We start from the raw sequence: 21,162 nt of genomic DNA, 5'->3' as shown, positions 1-21,162 counted from the left end.
ATATGGCACAAAATAAGGCAATAAAAGATCCAAATGATAACCTCAAAGGTCGAATCTGCCAGCTCAAATGAGAGATGAGAAAGATGAGAAGATGAATATCAATGAAACTCCAGGAACAGAAAAACTTTGTCCCCGGCAACGGCGCCAAAAAATGTTGGCGTTGCCGGGCCAGATGAAGAGATAAGAAATGAGAAAAATGATTTGTCGTTTGAAACACCGAGAAAAAGTATCCCCGACAACGGCGCCAAAAAATGTTGTCGCGCGGATTGACACGACAACCCTCAGACCGGGGGTTGTCACTCTGATCCCCGATCCCTCCGTTTAAGCCTGTCTCCCGCGGCTAGGGGGGGTAGTCCCTGTGAGATGATGAGACCAACTGTCGACCAGTTGGTTGGGAGACACGAGACACGATATGAAAAACACCAGATAGATTTGATTAACTTAGCAGACCAGTGCCTTAAGAGATTGTGGTTAAAACGATTACTTGTTAGATGATATAGAAAAATGAACTGTGAACAACAATCATTTGTCATCAGCTAAATCACAATGCTCTTAAAATGACCAAAACGATATCCAGCAACTGAAAATTTTGAAAGATGAATGCTTTAAACCACCACGAGTCATGAACCATTAACCAGATATCATATTTCGTATCTCAACTTGAAAATTTAGCATCTCAGCATAAAACATATAACAATTCCCGAAAATAACTGGATCTGGCAAAAATAATTTTCCACAAAATTATAATATTTTTTCAAATTTTTTTTAAATTTTTTTCAATTTTTTTATTATTTTTCAATATTATAAAAATGAAAATTAAAAATCTAAAAATTTAAAATTTAAAATCTATTCTAAAACTAAATTATATTAAAACTAAACTATATAAAAATATAAACCTAAGCCTAAATTTTTTTAAATAAAAATCTTTTTACTAATTTTTATATTTTTTATATTTTTAAAACCAAAAATAAAACAAAAATTAAAATCTAATTAAAGTTAAATCTAAAACATAAAATCAAAATCTACATAAAACGAAAACTATGCAAAACTCTAAACTAAACTAAAGATTAGAATCAAATTAAAATCCACGTATATAAATAAAAATTTACGTTAAACTTAAACCTAAAACTAAATAGAAATCTATATAAAAAACTATACAAATTTTAAGCCTAATCGAAACCTACGCAACTATATGCATTTCAAAAACGGAACCCACGTCTAGAACTCGACGGCTGCAGGGAAAGAACCCGAATCAACGTTGAATGAAAATACTTGCGTGACTGCTGAATAACCAAAACGCTGGTGAAGTATGCAGACATATGAAAGACGGCGGACGAGTGAGGTGATTTTGAAACCGGATTGAAGCTTACCTGATGATTTTCGACTGAGAATCGGTCAATGTTTGTAATACCCGCGCGGGATGCTGAGCAATTGCGACTGGACTGAGCGTCGATTGCAAAGGGACCTGCTGCGGTGGTGTAGATGAACGTCGATGGAAGATATACGCCACTGGGCCTTAACTCTTCAACGCATATAGTAATATTACCTGGCCCGTTAATAAAAAATCGAACTGTGTCACATCGTTTCTGCGTTTCACTTCTTGTTTGTGATGTTTCTGGGTGTGTGCAGGTCAGCGGAAGTCTGGGACGCGGATAGAACAGCACACAGGGGCAAAAATTCACGATTTTCTTGCTGTTTGCAGGGTTCTGACAGCAGCAAAGGGCCACTGTTTTATTTGAAATGGATCTTAGAAAAAACTGTTTGCGTGAAATGAAATCTGCGTAGCAACGAATTTGATGCCCACGCTGTCTAACCCGATGCTTGAAAATGGCGGATGACTTGAACGCTTCCGGAAACCTGAGATTGAAATCTGGGCCGTATCACAAGTGCATGGATCTGAAATAAAGCGCAATTGCTTTCCTTTGATCTGCTTTACGGCTCTGATGTGATGAAAACGATTACAAATATGGCCTTCAATGAGCAGCTATTCAATCTCCGGCAAAGTAATATTAGCTTTCCAATGGCTTGAATCTGTACTCTGGATTTTGAAATGGCACGACCATCTTCTGCTCCTTATGCACAGTATGTCCGCTTGTCAATTTTGACAGTAGTCCTGCAATTGCAAAACAAAAAAACAAAACCCTAATAAAAACTGTAAAAATTTGAAACCTAAAACAACTGATTAATGTATAGATTTTTGGCCCCTTAACAGCCAGATTCAGCAATGAGCACAGGAAAATTTTAAAGAAATAAAGATTTCAGATTTTCACTGTGAAGGACTTCAGAAAATCTCTCATGCAAATTAGAAAAATAAACCAAATGATAGACCCAGGATCAAATCCAACTGGGCTCAGCAAAAAATGCTTGCGGGAGTTGGCTGGTTCAGCCGAGAACTTCCCCGAACGCCCACAAAATTCCTTCAGAAAATGTTTTCTGCACAGCTCAAAACAACCGTCAATAAAGAGGGCAAAAATGCTGCTGGATCTCAGGAAGTAATGGAGATACCTGCCATTACTTCAGAAACCCTAACGGCACTCAAACCCCAGCAAGTGAACAAGATACCTGTGCTCACAATACTCTACAAAAAGCTATTATTAATGGCTGAAAATAACATATGCAGAAAATGAAATGATCTCACAGCATTTCAAGAGAGTAACACCAGCAAGATATGGACCCCAAAGTCTTCTTTTATTAACCAGAAACAGATTTACAATAGAGCTTCTTCAGTCTCAGACTCACAGATCCAATGATCTGAAAATGACCCCTAGCACCCTATTTAAAGGAAATGATCCCAACGGCTAGTTCGAGTGATCCATGTAGAAATGATCTCGACCGTTGATGAGGATCAAGACATCTCTTGATCTCATCCGTCGATTTATTCACTTAAAATATTATTATTTTATTAGTTAGGGTTTTTGTTTTATTTTTTAATTTTTTATTATTTTTTAATTTATTTCATTTTTTAATTTTTATTTATTTTATTATTTTTATTCATTTTTTTAATTTCTTAATTCATTTTAAAATGGATCATCGAACTGAGCCTTCGGAAACATCACCTAGGACCTAGGACTTAGGACTCATGAGGGGATTCAAAACATTTTTCGACCCTCAAGACACATTTCATGATGACTTTTACAAATTTACATCTTAAGGGGGAAAACCCCTTTAATACAGACCCTCACAAATCACCCAGTTCTGCGACACAACTATAATCTAGCAGATTAACACACTAGGATTCTCCTAAAGTTCTAATGACAAAATCCATCCCGGCTTTGGGGTCAGGTTTGAAGGAAAACTCTGCCGATCCATGGATCGGTGAGACAAAAAACCTTCCGGGACGTAGATTACCACTATAAAGTTAGGTCCACCTAGGCAATTCACATACACGACTCATATCTGCTAAGATTATTTACAATTAATACATGCAGACTGGGTTTACAATTAGATTGATCAAGCTGTTGATGACTGCTGGATGGCACGGACACGCTGATCAGGTGCTGCCCTTTTTTTGCAAAGAAAAAAGGGGGTGTACTGCATGGGTAGTTGACCGGTAGAGGTCAACACAACTTATTTGGCTCCTCACTCCTCTAGTATGGCAACCATAACTTCGTTAGTCAGACTTTAAATTGTGGGCTTCCGCTCTTTGAAATGTAACATGGTGCCTCCAAAATAGTCTTCGCGCCACAAATAATTTGATCCAAGAGTTAATATCTTTGAGACAATTTCACTGAAATTTTGTCACACATCCAATACAGAAATTTGTCGAGCACCTTTAACAAATCCTCATTTTGCTGCAGGAATTGAATTTCCGACTTCACTAGAAAAACCCTCCAACAATAATGGTTGCCGCTAGAAACTGGAAAAACCTGCAGGCTAAGCCAAGACCAAGGCTCTGATACCACTGTAATGTCCCAAATGTAGAAAATTTGGAACAAGCACTTGACATAAAAATTAATTATGCGTTTAACAGAAGATTGCTATGTAAAATTAAAGACAACAGAGCACTGCAATCCATAACACACTAAACAAGAAAATTCTCAGCTTTATTGTATTAGATAAGCTACGGTTTTACATGCACAAACATCCCATGTAGCTGAGATGAAAAGCTGGCCTTAGATAGATCTACAATATTGCCACCAATCGGCCTCCAAAACAAACTAAAAAATCAATACACTGCAACCTATGAACCTTGGATGGGTTCACCAAGGGAAGGTGGGTGCTCGCCTAATCTCTCTATGTCACTCGAGGGTTTTCGTCTCGGGGCTACCAATGGAGTAGAGAACCACGTTCTCGACCTCACATACAAGAAAAAATATCAACTCCAAGATGTCCTGCAATGGCCTCCTCCTCCTCTTTTATAGATCTAATGGACTCCTCTAGAATTTTCTATTTTATTATTATTTTAATCATGGAGCACTTTTCCCTCTTTTATTTTAATTAAAATATATTTTATTTTTAATGTGGGAAAATGGTAAATTGGCCACCATGTCTCCTCAAGTCACTGAAACTCCCATCCAAAAGTTCCATCATGTAGATCTTCTCGTTCCAGTTCCAACGAGCTATTACATTGAGGTGTTCCATCAATTAGTCTCCCCGGAATGCCACCTCGAGCATAATTAATTAAGTTATACCCAATAATAATGCTGATTTTTTAAAGTTGTCGGAATGCAATGGAATGAAAGGCAAACTGTGCTGATGATGGAATATGCCAAGCGAATGCCATCAAATCCAATAAAAACTCTTCAAAAATCCATCGGGACCCTTGATGACATAAACCTGCTCCACCGACTTGGCCATCCCTTGTCCTGGAAATCCACCCTGGCTGTACTATGAAGAAGAATAAAAATGGGTACATGACAAAGTTGAAAAGAAGTAATAACTGCAAGAGAAAACTTGTTGAAAGCTAGTATTTTGTTTATCCTTATTGGTACTCACTTCCATGTAACTACTTTTCATGGGGAACACACAAGGATAGTTGAGGACCTCTTGGGCTGTAAACCAGGGTACCAATCTTACTTAGCTGGTTTCTTAGCCCATGAGATTGATTGATAGTTGTTGCTCAAGTCAAATGGTTTGGAACATCAACGCTATCAAATGCTTATTTAGTGTTTGAAATATAACATTGTTAACTTATTTAGGTTTTGACCATTTGAGATGATACCTGCTTCATGAATACATGGTACTTGCTATTGTATGTTTGGTAAATGAGATGAGAGATAACTCTGGTAGAAAAGCCAGAATTATACAAGATGATTTTGCTATGATCTACAATTTCAAATATTATAACCTGAGCTGAAAATGTCACATATTGTATGTCTTTACAATTTAGTACATTATCATCATGCAAATAACTTGTGGCCATTAAAAGTTCTGTAACTTATTATGAATGTCCGAGCCTTCTTATATAATAAAAGCAATATCACACTAAAGATACAGACTGTAAAATCAAACACTATTGAATTTATAACTCTTTCGACTATGGTGTCTGTCTATCTAATCAACATTGTAATATGAAGGACTTGTATTTGATGTAAATACTGAAAAATTATTGTTTTGTAATATCACTTTTCCAGTTGATTTTAGGAACATGGATATGTTCTAAAAATTGATTCTGTATGTTGCCCTCCTACATGAAACTGAAGTTTCAGGTGTTTCAAGCCACTTAAGGTGTACACTACTAACGTGTTGGTAGTCACTTTTGCTTATATTTGCTTGCTGAATATGTTAAAGTGTCATGAGCAGGCAACAGATTAACGAAATTTTGTGTACTATTTTTTATTTAGGAATAATCAATTTCCTGGCTTGTTAGAGTCAAGAGAATTTGCTTATAACAACTTCCGAACAACACAAAATGATTATTTGTTTTTTTTCAGGGCTGGTATCAGCTATCAAAGACATTGGCAGAAGAAACTGCATGGAAATTTGCAAAGGAGAAGGGTATCGATGTTGTCACAATAAATCCAGCGATGGTGATTGGCACACTTTTACAGCCTACTCTGAATACAAGCTGTGCTGCAATTCTACAACTAATGAATGGTAAGAACATGGTGTTTGGTCAAGTAATATTGCTGACAACAATGCATATAAACTTTCCTTTTGTCACTGACATTTCCATCATGTTCTGAAACTCTTATTTGAGACGACAAATGTATATTTTTAAGTGTTATGGCTAATGTGAATTTTGCTAACGTTGTGGTTATTACTATCGTTTACTGTACACCATCAGTGGGTCAATGATTAGTCCATATTGTTTGTTACGGTTAGATTAGGTAATCTAGCACTAACACCTATAAAATGAGTTCTTCATCTTAATTATAAAACACTCAAGTGTATATGTGATTCATGTCTATTTGGTTATAGTGGTACTTGTTACCCACCCATGTGTTAGAAAAATCAGAAAGGCAGAAATATTTTCATATACTTGATAATTACTAGTGATGTTCTTGACTTCTTATTAGGTTTCATTGTATCTTCTTTCTTTTAGTTCATCAAGCAATTACCAAAGCAATAGCACATAAAACAAAGGACATTAGATATAGGCTCAACCCAACAACTTCGACCTTGCTTTGGAGACTTCAATCTTCACTGAAAGATTTCAATCTTTACATAGGAACTTCGATCTTGGCCTAATACAACTACCTGACCAAGTAACCTGACACAGGGATTCGAGATTCGTAGGATACGGGGATTCAAGTGTCGGATTCAGACACGTTGACCCCCCGGAATAGGACACATAGGATTCGTTATATATATATAAATTAGATATTTCTTACACAAATTCTCTTTAATTATACAAATTCATTGATTTCAAATATAGATCTTCATCTAGATGTTAGTTTTACTATTTACAAAGTAAGTTAGTAACATTATAGCATGCATAGTACATACAAAATTCAAATACATGTCACTGTCACATAAATCATAAATGATAAATCAATGAATCATAAATTCTAAATTCATAAATGATAAATCATAATACTTATTCAATTCATCAATGATCCAATAGGAGAAAGACAAGATAGTAAGATAAAGACACTAACAGCTGTAGTTTTTTCATTAAGTCATAAAATCAAAATGTGTTACATAGGTAGTGCAATGCCAATGGCAAATAAAAATAGAAAATATAGAACAACTACAGATATATAAGCCTCAAGTCAGTGGGTAGCTCATGACTCATGAGTCATCATCAGAATCAGCGTCAATGTCCTCATCATCATGGTCACCACTGCTCTCATCTGCATCCTCTTCCTCCCTTGTATCCATAGTCGCCTCTGCATTTGCTGGTGTGGAGAATGACCCCTCCACAATATCACCGTCATCAATTCTAAAATCAAAATGTGTTACATAGGTAGTGCAACGCCAATGGCAAATAAAAATAGAAATATAGAACAACTACAAATATACAAGCCTCAAGGCAGTGGGTAGCTCATGACTCATGAGTCATCAATCCTCATAGTTATCATCAGAATCAGCGTCAATGCCCTCATCATCATGGTCACCATTGCTCTCATCTGCATCCTCTTCCTCCCCTGTATCCATAGTCGCCTCTGCATTTGTTGGTGTGGAGAATGACCCCTCTACAATATCACCGTCATCAATTCTAACAGGGTCTAGCACTGGATCATTGAGATCCATGTTGGCCAATGCCAACTCAACACTATTGTCCAGACCCATATCATTAGGAAAAACATCCCACATCTTTGTCCTTCCCTTCAACCACTTTTCCTGTTGATTTGGGGTAGCGTCGGATGTGCTCTAGCCACGAAATTTGGTGGAGAGGTTAGGGCACATGAGATCTCCAATACTCAGAAAGGGTTTGGGCAGATTCTAAATAGTTTGGGAGATATTAAAATAATTAATATTTTTAATGGAGTCCCTAAGTCTAAACTTAGGGAAATTAAAATATTAATGTGAATTAATATAAAACTATGTTAGCATGGTCCAAAAGACATGGATCAAGCCAGATCTAATCTTAGCTGTTGATTAGGGACTTTATCTCGGTCGTTGATTTGTCAACGAGAAAAGTACAAGAGGAGGATTGAGGGTCACTTGGAGAACACACCAGAGTGATCAATCATTCTATTCTGTAGAGTGGGGTTTGCTAAGAAAGATAGAATTAGTGATTAGTTGCAGCGAGGGGCAGTGAGTACGAGGCAGAGAGGCAAGGACAATGCCAAGAGACCAACACAGAAGCAGAGAGAGGCAGACGCAGAGGCATCAGAGACTGCACAAAGCCAGAAGGGCCTGCGTCATCCACGCAGAGGCTGTAGGAGTGATGTAGAGAGCCAGAGAGGTTGTGCAGAGCCTCAATAGGTTGATGCAAAAGCCAGTAGGGCTGATGTCGAGCTTCAAATTGTGTTGGAAAGGGATTTCGTGGAGCAGGCTTTCTAAATACCTGTTTCCGAAGAGAGGTATTGCTGCTAGATTTTTATCTCTGTCGGGTTAGCTAGTTTGGCACCCAATGTACTAAAAAAATAGCTACTTAATAATAAAACCCTCAGATAGTTGCATCGGTTTTCCCGCATTGGGTTTTTCTGGGGACATTAGTCCAAAAACAACGGTGTCACTTGTGTGCTTGTTTCTATTTCCTTCAGTTTATGATCTGTAATGTGTTGAGCATGTACTTGTATTTATTTCCAGTATTTACATGGTAAATAACTTGTTAATTAACAGAACAAGTAGGTAGGAATAAATCTGTAAAGTGCATGAAGGGTTTCTAATGTGTCAGACTTAGAAATTCCAACATGGTATTAGAGGGTGGTTGCAGATCATAGGAGAATTGAGGACATCAGCAGAGCAGAGCAGCAGCAACAGTAGAAAACAAGTTGTCCCGAGTGACAAACGTTGTTCCTAGCAGCAAAGCAGCGAGGAAGGGGTGACGTAGTGCCTGTGTCATCAAGTTCGAGCCAAGAAGAGGTTGCGCAGAGGCTAAATGAGGGAAAGATAGGCTCACGCAGAGCCACGCAGAGGCCAGGAGGGCTGATGCAGTTGGCTGAGGGAGCTAGTTTGCCGGTGTCGGGACTGCGCAAAGCCTAGGAGGTCTCACCTTCAGGGTGCTGAGGTTTAGGAGGCTATGGGTAAGTTGCAGAGTGGAGCTGGTGGGGTACTGTAGTCAGAACAGTACCTAACAGGGCAAGGCCAAGGAGGAGAGAGTTGCTACCGAGGGTTTCTAGCCGAGAAATCCAGATTAGTGGTGTAGTTGCACAGACGATCACAGTAGGGGGCATCTCGACATCAACAAAAGGGTTTCCAAGAGGGAAATCAAGACTCAGCAAGAGTCGAACCAAGAACTTCCAGACGGGAAGTAGAGAGACTCAACAGGAGTCGAACCAAGAACTTCCATACGGGAAGTGGAGAGACTCAGCAGGAGTCGAACAGAGAACTTCTAGACGGGAAGTAGACTTAGCAGGAGTCGAACAGAGAACTTCCAGGCAGGAAGTAGAGAGACTTGGAGGAGTCAACAAGAAGAGCAGAGAGATGGCCATGAATGGGCTGAGGGATCAGGACAGGTTGGATGAGGCATCCAACTTTGTCATCTGGAAGGCCAAGATCCTTTCTGTTATGTGTGCCATGAGTGCACACACACCACTTGAGCGGAAGTGGGGAGACATTGAGCTGTAATCAGGCGGCAACAGGCCAGGGACTTTGTCATAAACCCTAGATTATTTCATAACAATTTTCATTACATCCAGGGTTTCAATGTTTTTTCCAAAGGTATAACATACCCTACTACAACATATAGAAAACCTTAGAAACAATTCAAACAAATATAGATGTACAAGGCATCTAACAACTTTCAGAAGTCATATGTTAGACTTCCCACTAGGGTTTCATACAAATCCTAGATTTCATACAAGAGAATTAATCAATTAAAACCAATCATAGCTTAGTCATCAACATGATCAACTTTCACTAGGGTTAGTTGCAAAACCTAGATTTTTTTAATCAAACATCAATAACACCTAAAATTTAGATTTCAACAACTTACACAAATCTCAAATTATCACATTGACATCATAGATTTTCATTTCTTCTAAGGTTTAACTCCAAAACCTTAGAATTTCACAAATATTATCATCCTAGAGAAACAAACTTTGACTAGGGCTCCGTTCCAAACCCTAGGGTTCATGATCATCGATAAACATGTCAACTCATACATCTAGAACTTCATCATCATGCATAGGTATTTCATATCATGTGTTAGTCAAACCCAACTTTACAAATATCAATAAGAGTTAGACATACAACAAACTTGATTAGACTAGAGTTTGATTAGACAAACACGCATTCCAAGGAAATCATTTCTAAGACATTATAAGGGTCTTGCTTATACATTTCACCAAACCCTAATGAGTTAGGGTTTCAATATAAGAACATAGCAAACCCAAAATTACCAATACTTCAAAGGTCGAGAGTTTAGACTTTATCATTCAACCCTAACAAGTTAGGTTTACCTGATCATACGAAATTCCCATCAATAAAAAATATCAATAACATTTCTTAATAACCGTAAGCAGTTTAGGATTTCAGATATTCACATTAGCATACCCTTAGGTTAGGGTTTTTTAGAGAACCTGTCTCGGGTTCCATAAAATCAGTTAAGAATATGAGTGGGGTAAATTTATCAAGTTATGAGTCACTCAAAACAAGAATCATTATGATTCAATGTTGCTAGACATAACAATGTTAGTAATAGATTGTCAAATGAATAAACATTTATTATAAAGCAATCAATGTTTTGTAGTTTAAGGCATACCTTTATTTCTTGACCTTATCTTGGGTGGCTCTCTTCCTTGAGGATATAGCAGATGTTTTCCTAATCAAGACAATAGAGGGAGAATGGTGATTAGTATTTGATACAATGAAAACTTAAATAAGTACATGAAACCAAAAACTGAGAGGAAATGAGATACGTATCTTTGGGAGACGTTGGGGGCTCCCTCCAAAGCTTGAGGGATACCTACAAACTTAAAAAAACAAAAAGAATGTCTTTTCCAAAAAACTTGTTAAAAACCTATGAATTCTAAAACATCAAAAATACACAATAGGATATCTAAGATTACAAGCAAAGGAATTAGTAGTGTAAGTCCCTTATGTCAGATACTTTGGGTTTGGCTTTCTTTGGATCTTCTTCTTCAACAATGTTCACATGATCTCTATCTCTCTTCTTATTCTTTGGGTTGTCAGGAGAGTCACTCCTGTAGTGACCCTTCTTATGACATTGATTGCCTTCTACATTAGAAATTTCTACTTTCTTCCTTGGTCCTTTCGATTTCTTTCCTTTGCGTTGAGAAGTGTAGGCATTTGAAACTCCTTCAGGATTGGCAGCTAGAGAGATCCTTAATTCTTCTTGATTGCAGGCAGTCCATAGTTCTTTAAAAGTGGGAGCTTCCTTCCAACTGTTAAGTTCTGCAACAAATGCACCCAAAGCAGGTGGCAATCCTAATAGAGAAGTGATCACGAGTTCTTTGTCTGGAACAATTTCATCAGTGGTCAAAATATCATCTTTGATTCTTGTTATCTTTACAAAGAAGGAGGTCGCTGTGTCTTCTTTAGTCATCTTTGTGGTCCTTGGTTCATTCTTCAAGCTTGCTTCTTGACCAATGTTCTTAATAGTGAATAACTTTGACAAGGCTTCATACATCTCCTGAGCATGATTGATGTTGGCTATAAATGGGACAAGGTTGTCCTTTATTCCTTCTACTGTTAGAGTCATGGCCACCAATCCTAATTCTTTGAATTTTACTTTATCAGCATCACTGGAGTCATATGTAGGCTTCTTTACTTTCCTTTGACCAAGTCTAGAACCTTGTTCTTTTCAAGGATGAGGTCAATCCTCTTCTTCCAAGACCTGTGGTTAGAGGCTCCTTCAAGTTTGTTCTCTCCCTTGATTATGTTGGACATTATCCTTGAAGATAGTAGACTTCTTCCCTTGAATAATCCTTTTGAATGATTCCTTGATCAAGTGCTTGAGACTGCCTTTTCCTTCTTTCTTTACCAAAGCTCTGATACCATGTTAGAAATCAGAAAGGCAGAAAGATTTTCTTATACTTGATAATTACTTGTGATGTTCTTGACTTCTTATTAGGTTTCGTTATATCTTCTTTCCTTTAGTTCTTCAAGCAATACCAAAGCAATAGCACATAAAACAAAGGACACTAGATATAGGCTCACAGCCACGGGAAAACCCCTCTCTAGGGGAAAACCCAGTCAATAATTCTTCATTCAATAATTTTTTGGAGATATTCCAAGACTCTAGACCTTGACACAAACTTTCCTCCACACCAAGTCAACTTTCCTTTCTTCTTGCAGATGATCCTACTTGACTTGGTAGCAATAGCAACACTTTCTTCAACCCAACAACTTCGACCTTGCTTTGGAGTCTTCAATCTTCACTAAAAGATTTCAATCTTTACATAGGAACTTCGATCTTGGCCCAATACAACTTCCTAAGTCAACAACACCCAACAACAACAACTTTGACCTATACTTTGGTCTAGCAGCAACAACACACGACAACTGGCTACGACATCAACAAGAGAACTTCGATCTTCCAAACTAGGGCACGAGAGAGAGAGATAGAAGCACCAAAATTTCGATTTTCCTCTTTTCCTTCTCTTAGACCAAATTTGCACTTCTTTTTCCTCCTCCTATTTCGCACCTTTTCCAGCTTCAAGAGATATCGAACTTGCTTGTTGAGAGTGAGTGCTTCAAATGGAGTTCAAATTTCTTCATTTATAGTCCTCTGGTGAGGTCGAATAGCCCTCTTTGAGGCCGACTTGGTGTGGAGGAAACATAATTCAATACTTAACCTTTTTACATGATTCAAAAGCCCAAGAAGGGTTTCTTTAAAAGTACAATGACTCTATTGATTTAAAAAAATCGTAGAAGTCCTCAATGGGGACTTTGAGCTAAAACATGATGACCCAAGCATGAAACCCATGCTTTAATAAGTCATAATAATAATAATAAAAATTATTTTCTTTATTCTTTTGACAAGTACATTACAAAATGACTCAAATACATTAAATGAAGACCGAACCTAGTTACATTTTCCAACACCATGTGGGTAACCTCTGGGAGAAAATTTCTCTCCCATTCGCTCAGCTTGCCAGCCAACAACCCTATGTTGATCAACAAATAACTAGCTTCAAAACCCTTCCATCCATGCCTTGGTTAGCGCTTTATTTCATTTAGCTGACTCATTGGATAAAGGTGGGTCATCTATTGTAAGGCACATCAACCATTTTTGTAATCAAGTGCTTTCATTTAATGTATAAGCGCGTTTTAGTATGGATCATGGGTTGAATTGGATGATAGACCACTTTTGATTATATTCTTGTTCCATGCTTCACCTTTGTGGTTACCCCTTGCCCCTAGTCCAATGTGACCTTCTTGAGGTCTTTTTTTCCACTTTCTAGGAGGGGCACAAACAAGAGGTTCTGATTGATGTTGTGTGCCCAAGGTAATTCGTACTTAATGCTTTCCATTTGTTTGTTGTATCTGCATCCCATATTTGGGTTGATTGTTATCTGTCACTAGTGTTGGTTCCTTGTTTTCCTCATTCTTGAGTATGCGCGTGGAAGCTTTGCTCTAGGAGGTTGATGCAACAAAAAGAAAGGAAAGCATATGAGCCATGATGATAAAATGCAAAAAATTGGCTGGGATATAATAAAGTGTGTGGGAAATAGCTTATCTTGAGATCTAGCCCCCTCACTAGCCCTCACCAAGTTCCTGCCTAATGCATGAGCAATTAAAATGGAAGGATCTATGAATATCCAAACCCTGATGAACAATAAACCACTTCATTTTTAAGGTGTTAGCGATGCATAAATTAAGGCTTGCAACCCAAGCTATGCCAAAAAAGAAAATCAATGAAGAAAAAGGTGCACAAGAGGGGTGTTAAAAATAAGCTGAGGAAAAGTCTAACTCAGGTCCCACAATTGCTCCCTCTTCACATTATAATGCTCAAGGATGAAGGAGTTTTGTAGCTAGTACAAAGATTATGGCATCCTCCATGAGTACACCTCTATCATATCACTGACCAATTGCACCTATTGATTAATAGGTTGGCCTAGGAATTGTGCCTCCCTGTAGGGTTGGAAGCACCTAATAGGGCCTTTTGATAATCCTCCCATATTTAAGCATGTTGAGATGTCAGTGTTGTCATTAATGGCCATATGGATTGATATATATATATATATATATATATACAGAAAGAATCCCAAGAAGCGTTGGACCCAAGGAGAAGTCCCAAGGAGCAAGAGGAGCAGTGCCAAAGAGAAGAGCGAGAAGCAGTTCAAAGAGAAGCCATCGGGAGCCAAAGAAAAGCCATTGGAAGCGAAGAGCGGGAGCCAAGACAAGCCAAGGAGGAGCAGATCCAAGAGAAGACTGCATATGCCCAAAAGAAAGAGCCAACAGTGAGGAACAATGATATCAGAAAAATATCAATTCAGCGTTTTTATATCGACATTTATTTTTTTATTGTGTGTCACCACTCAAAACTCTGATACGTGATATGGACCTACGATCTCCAATATGTGATATGGACTGCTGATCTCCGATGTGCGATGTGGACCTCAGATCTTCGTCTTCTGATATGTAGGCCCAACTTGATTTAAGTTAACGATTTAATTATTAAGTCACATTCGCCACTTTATCGGAACTTTTGAATGGCACCTCCGATAAGACCCTCTGATTGCCGATTGCCAATATGGTTGCGGACCCTATTGAATTTATCATAACGTGTCTAATATAATATCATGTCTGCCTCGTCAGAACTTTCCTATATTGCAAGTTTTGTACGTCGTGTCATGTTAAAGTTTTCGATACAAATCCTCGATATCCATTTGGCCCCAATGTACGGGAGTAAAGTGATGATGTGCCATGTGGGACCTCCCGACATCCATTATAATATGGTTTCGCATTATTTAAATGTATTCGTTAAGAGCTATGGCCCCTCTTATCTTGCTATTATAATATGGTTTTCGTAACAATGAAACTATGTTGTATTTGGTCGATTACTAACAAAGACCCCTTCCGACAGCTATTTAATATATTTCCAATGTGCCACCTCATGCACAAGTCAGCCTCACTTCAAATAGATGTGTCCCTTCAGTCATAAACAAAATCACTATAAATACAAGTCAAAACCTTCATTTCAATTCATCGATCTCGGTCATCCATCACAGAGAGTAAGACATAGTTCACAACTCGTGAACTTTAGAGCACCAAGGAAAAGAAGCTAAAGGTCGAGAAGAGGAAGCAAATTTTGATTGGTTTAAAAATTGATGAAACTATTTCTCAAACCTGTGGACAATCTCACGTGGAGGGATCATATCTACGAACAGGTGTGTGGACAACTATCGGTGGAAGCTCGGACTTTGAAAGGCGTGGACCTGTAGCTTAAGCCTCTGCGCACTCTTGAATAGTGAAGAACTTGTGGCCTTGAACAATGGAAATTTTGAAGGCTTGAACAATGATGAATTTGGAGGATTGAACAGTGAAGAACCTGGAGCCTAGAACAATGTTGAACTTGAAGGATTGAATAGTGAAGAACTAGAAGCTTTGGATAGTGAAGAACACTCCTATTCGGATCTTGGACAGTGGACAAATTAGGAGTCTGTGGTAGTCTTGTGGAGCGACTATTGAAGGAAGTCCTGAATTTTTTGAAAGTAAGTCATTCATATATTCTGTTTGTTAAAAATTGGAGGGTTGGCCCTAGAGGTCGAAGCCTCTAACAATAGGGTTGGAGCCTTGAGAAGGATACGGTTGGAGCCTCACAAAAGTTCAAGTTGGTGGTTGGCAACAGGTTGGAGCTTTTGGAAGATTGAAGGGTTGGTGCCTTCAAACATCATTGTACTCAAATCTTTGTAAAAGAGGATTGGTGTCCTCAATTGTTTATAATAAAATCCTTATTATTATTTTTTGATTATAATTGTGAAGAATCTTAATTGGTAAACATAACAATTGAAAATAAATACTAATTCACCCCCCTCTCAATATCTCCAACAATTGGTATTAGAGCCAACTTCTTCATAATCAGCTTAAGAGCTACAAGAAGGATTCTCCAGTCACAATGAAGAATCATAATTCACGAAAAATTCCCCAATTTAATGGAACAAACTTTGGCTTTTGGACGTGTAGGATGACATTCTATTTAATGTATCTTGGATCTGAAGTATGGAAATTAGTTACTGATGGGTATAAGTTCCAACTACTAAGAAATGAAGGACTTGGATGACCTAAAAATGGATGAATTTCATGGGATTCTCATTGCATATGAAATGAGAAAAGGAATCCCTAACTCGAAGGAAGCTGCATTCAAAGCTTCAAGGTCATCAAAGAAAGGGAAAAATTATAATTATAGCAGTGATGATTTCGACATTGAATCTGAACTAGCTCAATTCATAAGAAAACTAAGGAAAGGGTCCACGCTCAAAGGAAAGTATCCTCTCATTTGTTTTAAATGAGGAAGAATAGAACATTATGCTGCAAAATGTCCTCATAAACACGATAGTGATGATGAAGACAAATATAAAAAGATGTTCAAGAAGAAAGGGTTTAACAAGAAGAATTTCTTCTCCAAACAAGATGACTCTCATGAAGAAGAATTCAAGGTTACTAAGAAGAAATCAACTAAAAATACCTTTCTACACAAAAGAGATGATGATGAGTACGATAAAGAAGATAACTATGCTGGAAGCAGTGAAGTATTATTTATGGCATTTACAAATGAAGATGATTTTGAACAAGAAGAAGGAAATGTGGATGATTTACTACTGAGTACCATTGAAGAAAATGAGAAATTATGAAGGAAGGTCATTTCTCTCAAAGTGGAAAAAGAGGAAGCAAAAAGGAAGGAAGAATTCTTGAACAATAAACTAAAAGAAAGAGAAGAAATTTGCGAAAAACGTGAAGATGAAATTGTTTACCTAAGAAAAGAGTTGGATTAAGTTGAAAAGAGTTGGCAAAGCTCTCAAACTCTTGATAACATCCTTAATACTCAAAGAACTCAACTCGAGAAGTCTGGAATTGGTTTCGATGGAGAATCATCAAGTACAAAGGAGAAATATGTGAAGAAGATTTTATTCTTGAAGATTTTGAAGAAGATACAACAAAGGAAGAAATAGATCAAGAAAATCAAAAGGAGCCATCTCAGACTCCATCAAAAGTAAAATTTGTTCAAAAACACCATCCAGAAGAACAAATTATTGGGAATACAGATGATGGAATACATATCTGAAGAAGGATGACTAATTCACTAAGAAAAGATAACGCTGCTCTACTATCCATGGTAGAAACGAAAAACTTTGCTCAAGCTAGTAAGGACCCTCATTGGGTAGAAGCAATGGAAGAAGAAATGTTCCAAATCGAAAAAAATGAAACATGGGACCTTGTACCTCGTCCAAAAGATAAAAATATAATTGGAACCAAGTGGGTGTTCAAAAACAAAATGAATGAAGATGGACAAATCATAAAAAATAAGGCAAGGCTTGTTTGTAAAGGTTATTCACAAATATAAGGAATCGACTTTGAAGAAACCTTTGCATCAGTAGCTGGTATGGAGGCTATAAGGATGTTTTTGGCATTTGCTTGTTCAAAAGGATTCAAAGTTTATCAAATGGACGTGAAATCAACATTCCTAAATGGTGATCTAAAAGAAGAAGTTTACATGGAGCAACCGAAAGGGTTTGACCTAGCAGAAGGAAAAGACTTTGTATGCAAGTTGAAAAAGGCGCTATATGGATTGAAACAAGCTCCTAGAGCTTGGTACACAAGATTGGATCATTATCTACAACAACAAGGCTTCAAAAAGGGAGTGGCAGGAAGCAATCTCTACATGAAGATGGACAAAGACAAATTGCTAGTCACTCTTGTATACGTTGATGATCTAATTTTTGCTAGCAATGATGATGGGATGAGCCATGAATTTGCTCAAAATATGTCGAAAGAGTTCGAAATGTCGATGATTGGTGAGTTATCTTACTTCCTTGGACTACAAGTAACTCAAACTACAATAGGTATATTCATATCTCAAGCAAAATACCTTAAAGACATGCTTAAAAGATATGGGATGGAAGAATGTGCACCTATGAGCACACCGATGACCACAAATTGCAAATTGAGCAAAGATGATGAATCCCCCTCGGTAGATGCAACTCTTTACAAGTCAGTAATTGGAGCTCTCTTATACTTAACTGCTACAAGACCCGATATTATGCAAGCAATAGGAATGGTGGGAAGATTTCAATCAACTCCTATGCAATCCCATTTGTTGGCAGTGAAAAGAATTCTTAGATACTTGAAAGGTACTCCTGATTTTGGTCTATGGTATCCCAAAAGCACACTCTTACCATGATAGCTTACATTGATGCTGATTGGGCTGGAAGCGTAGATGATCGAAAAGTACCAGTGGAAATGCATTCTTCATGGTAGATTGTCTAGTATCTTAGCTTAGTAAGAAAAAATCTTCTATATCTCTCTCCACAATGGAAGCTGAATATATAGCTGCTGTAGATTGTTGTACACAAATGCTGTGGATGAAGGAAGCATTGAAAGATGTCAACATAGAGACTAATCAACCAATCACCATCTATTGTGACAACACCAACACCATCAGTCTTTCAAAGAATCCGGTAATGCACTCAAAAACCAAACATATTCCAATCAAATACCACTTTCTCCATGAACAAGTCGCTGAATAGAATATCAAGTTGGAATACGTCAATACAAAGGAGCAAATTGCAGATATCTTTACAAAACCCCTTCCACGAGAAGCATTTGAATATCTTCGCCAAAAGATGGGGGTCATTTCGCTTGCATCACATTAAGAGAACATATTGACAATAGTAGAAGCACCATGACAGGGGGAGCAACTTGATAGGGGGAGTACTTGGGCACCCCATTTGCCATTGATGCCAAAGGGAGTGAGAATATAGGAAGGAGAGGATCCAGGAAAGGGAGTATTTTGCCATCAATGACAAAGGGGGAGATTGTTGAGATGTTAGTATTGTCATTGATGGCCATATGGATTGAATATATATATATACAGAGAGTATCCCAAGAAGCGTTGGACCCAAGGAGCAGTCCCAAGGAGCAAGAAGAGCAGTACCAAAGAGAAGCGCGATATGCAGTTCAAGGAGAAGCCATCGGGAGCTAAAGGAAAACCATCATGAACCAAAGGAAAGCCATCGGAAGCCAAGAGTAGGAGCCAAGACAAGCCAAGGAGGAGCAGATCTAAGAGAAGACCGTATATGCCCAAAAGAAAGAGCCAGAAGTGAAGAATAGTGATATTGGAGAAATATCACTATTCTTCACCACTCAAAAATCCGATTTCCGATCTCCATTAAGACCTAAGCTTCGATATACGATATGGACCTCCGATCTCCGATAAGACCTAAGCTCCGATATGCGATATGGACCTCCAATCTCTGATAAGACCTAAGCTCCGATATGCGATATGGACCTTCGATCTCCGATATGTGATATGGACCGCTGATCTTCGATGTGTGATATGGACCTTCGATCTCCGACTTCCGATATGCGACCCTGACTTGATTTAAGTTCACGATTTAATTATTAAATCGCATTCGCCACTTTATCAGAACTTTTGAATGGCACCTCCGATAAGACCCTCAGATTGCCAATTGCCGATATGGTCACGGACCCGATTGGCTTTATCATAATGTGTCTAAGATAATATCGCGTCTGCCTTGTCAGAACTTTCTTATATTGCAAGTTTTGCAGGCCATGTCATTTTAAAGCTTCCAATACAAATCCCCGATATCCATGTGGTCCCAATGTATGGGAGTAAAGTGATGATGTAACATATGGGACCTCCCGACATCCATTATAATACGGTTTCACATTATTTCAGTGTATTCGTTAAAAGCTATGACACCTCCTATCTTGCTATTATAATATGATTTCCGTAACAATGAAACTACGTTGTATTTTCTGATTACTAACAAAGACCCCTTCCAACAGCTATTTAATATATCTCCAATGTGCCACCTCATGCACAAGTCGGTCTCACTTCAAATAGACGTGCGCCTTCAGTTATATACAAAATCAATATAAATACAAGTCAAAACCTTCATTTCAATTCATCGATCTTGGTCATCCATCATAGAGAGTAAGACATAGTTCACAAGTCGTGAAATTTACAACACCCAGGAAAAGAAGCTAAAGGCCGAGAAGAGGAATGATTGGGTTAAAAATTGATGAAACTATATCTCGGACCTGTGGATAGTCTCACGTGGAGGGATTGGACCTGCAAATAGGTGTGTGGACAACTATCTGTGGAAGCTCGGACTTTAAAAGGCGCGGACTTGTAGCTTAAACCTCTGCGCACTCTTGAATAGTGAAGTACTTGTGGCCTTGAACAGTGAAGAACTCGTGGCCTTGAATAGTGAAAATTTTGAAGGCTTGAACAGTGATGAATTTGGAGGATTGAACAGTGAAGAACTTAGAGCCTAGAACAATGTTGAACTTGAAGGATTGAATAGTGAAGAACTAGAAGCTTTGGATAGTGAAAAGCACTCCTATTCAGATCTTGGACAGTGGACAAATTAGGAGTCTGTGGCAGTCTTGTGGAGCAACTATTGAAGGAAGTCCTGAAGTTTTTGAAAGTAATTCATTCATATATTTTGTTTGTTAAAAATTGGAGGGTTGGTGCCCTAGAGGTCGAAGCCTCTAAAAATAGGGTTGGAGCCTTGAGAAGGATAGGGTTGGAGCCCTGGAGGTTGGAGCCTCACAAAAGTCCAAGTTGGTGGTTGACAGCAAGTTGGAGCTTGGAAGATTGAAGGGTTGGTGCCCACAAACATCATTGTGCTCAAATTTTTGTAAAAGAGGATTGGTGTCCTCACTTGTTTATAATAAAATCCTTATTATTTATTTTTCTGATTATAATTGTGAAGAATCTTAACTGGTAAACATAACAATTGAGAAGAAATAGTGATTCACCCCCCTCTTACTATTTCCAACGTGTAACTTGTTTACAAATCAACAACTAGGAAGATATTTGAAGACGATGCTTGTGTGAAGTACTTTTGTGCTTTTTGCATTAGATATGGCCCACTATGATACTCTTATGGTTATTTTACCTGTGATGATGACCTCACTTGATTTTGAGGGTATGTTTTAGATGCTTAGTCCCAG

The 21,162-nt window shown here is 38.0% G+C and overlaps 1 protein-coding gene across 1 annotated transcript in view; it reads left to right on the top strand.

Moving 5' to 3' along the window:
* The window catches only part of LOC149166849 (phenylacetaldehyde reductase-like), a 246,842-nt gene that overhangs the window by 105,792 nt on the left and 119,888 nt on the right, over positions 1–21,162 (top strand). The window contains exon 4 of the mRNA XM_089432782.1: positions 5,874–6,036. Coding sequence (XP_089288908.1) covers positions 5,874–6,036 — 163 coding nt within the window. The remainder of the gene's footprint in view (positions 1–5,873; positions 6,037–21,162) is intronic.

The sequence above is a fragment of the Pinus tabuliformis genome, chromosome 5_1, assembly GCF_031772625.1.
Source record: "Pinus tabuliformis cultivar Carrire ecotype Pingquan chromosome 5_1, CPIR1, whole genome shotgun sequence".
Taxonomy (NCBI): domain Eukaryota; kingdom Viridiplantae; phylum Streptophyta; class Pinopsida; order Pinales; family Pinaceae; genus Pinus; species Pinus tabuliformis.
The sequence above is the reverse complement of the archived record's forward strand: the minus strand, read 5'-3'. Positions and strand labels throughout refer to the sequence as shown.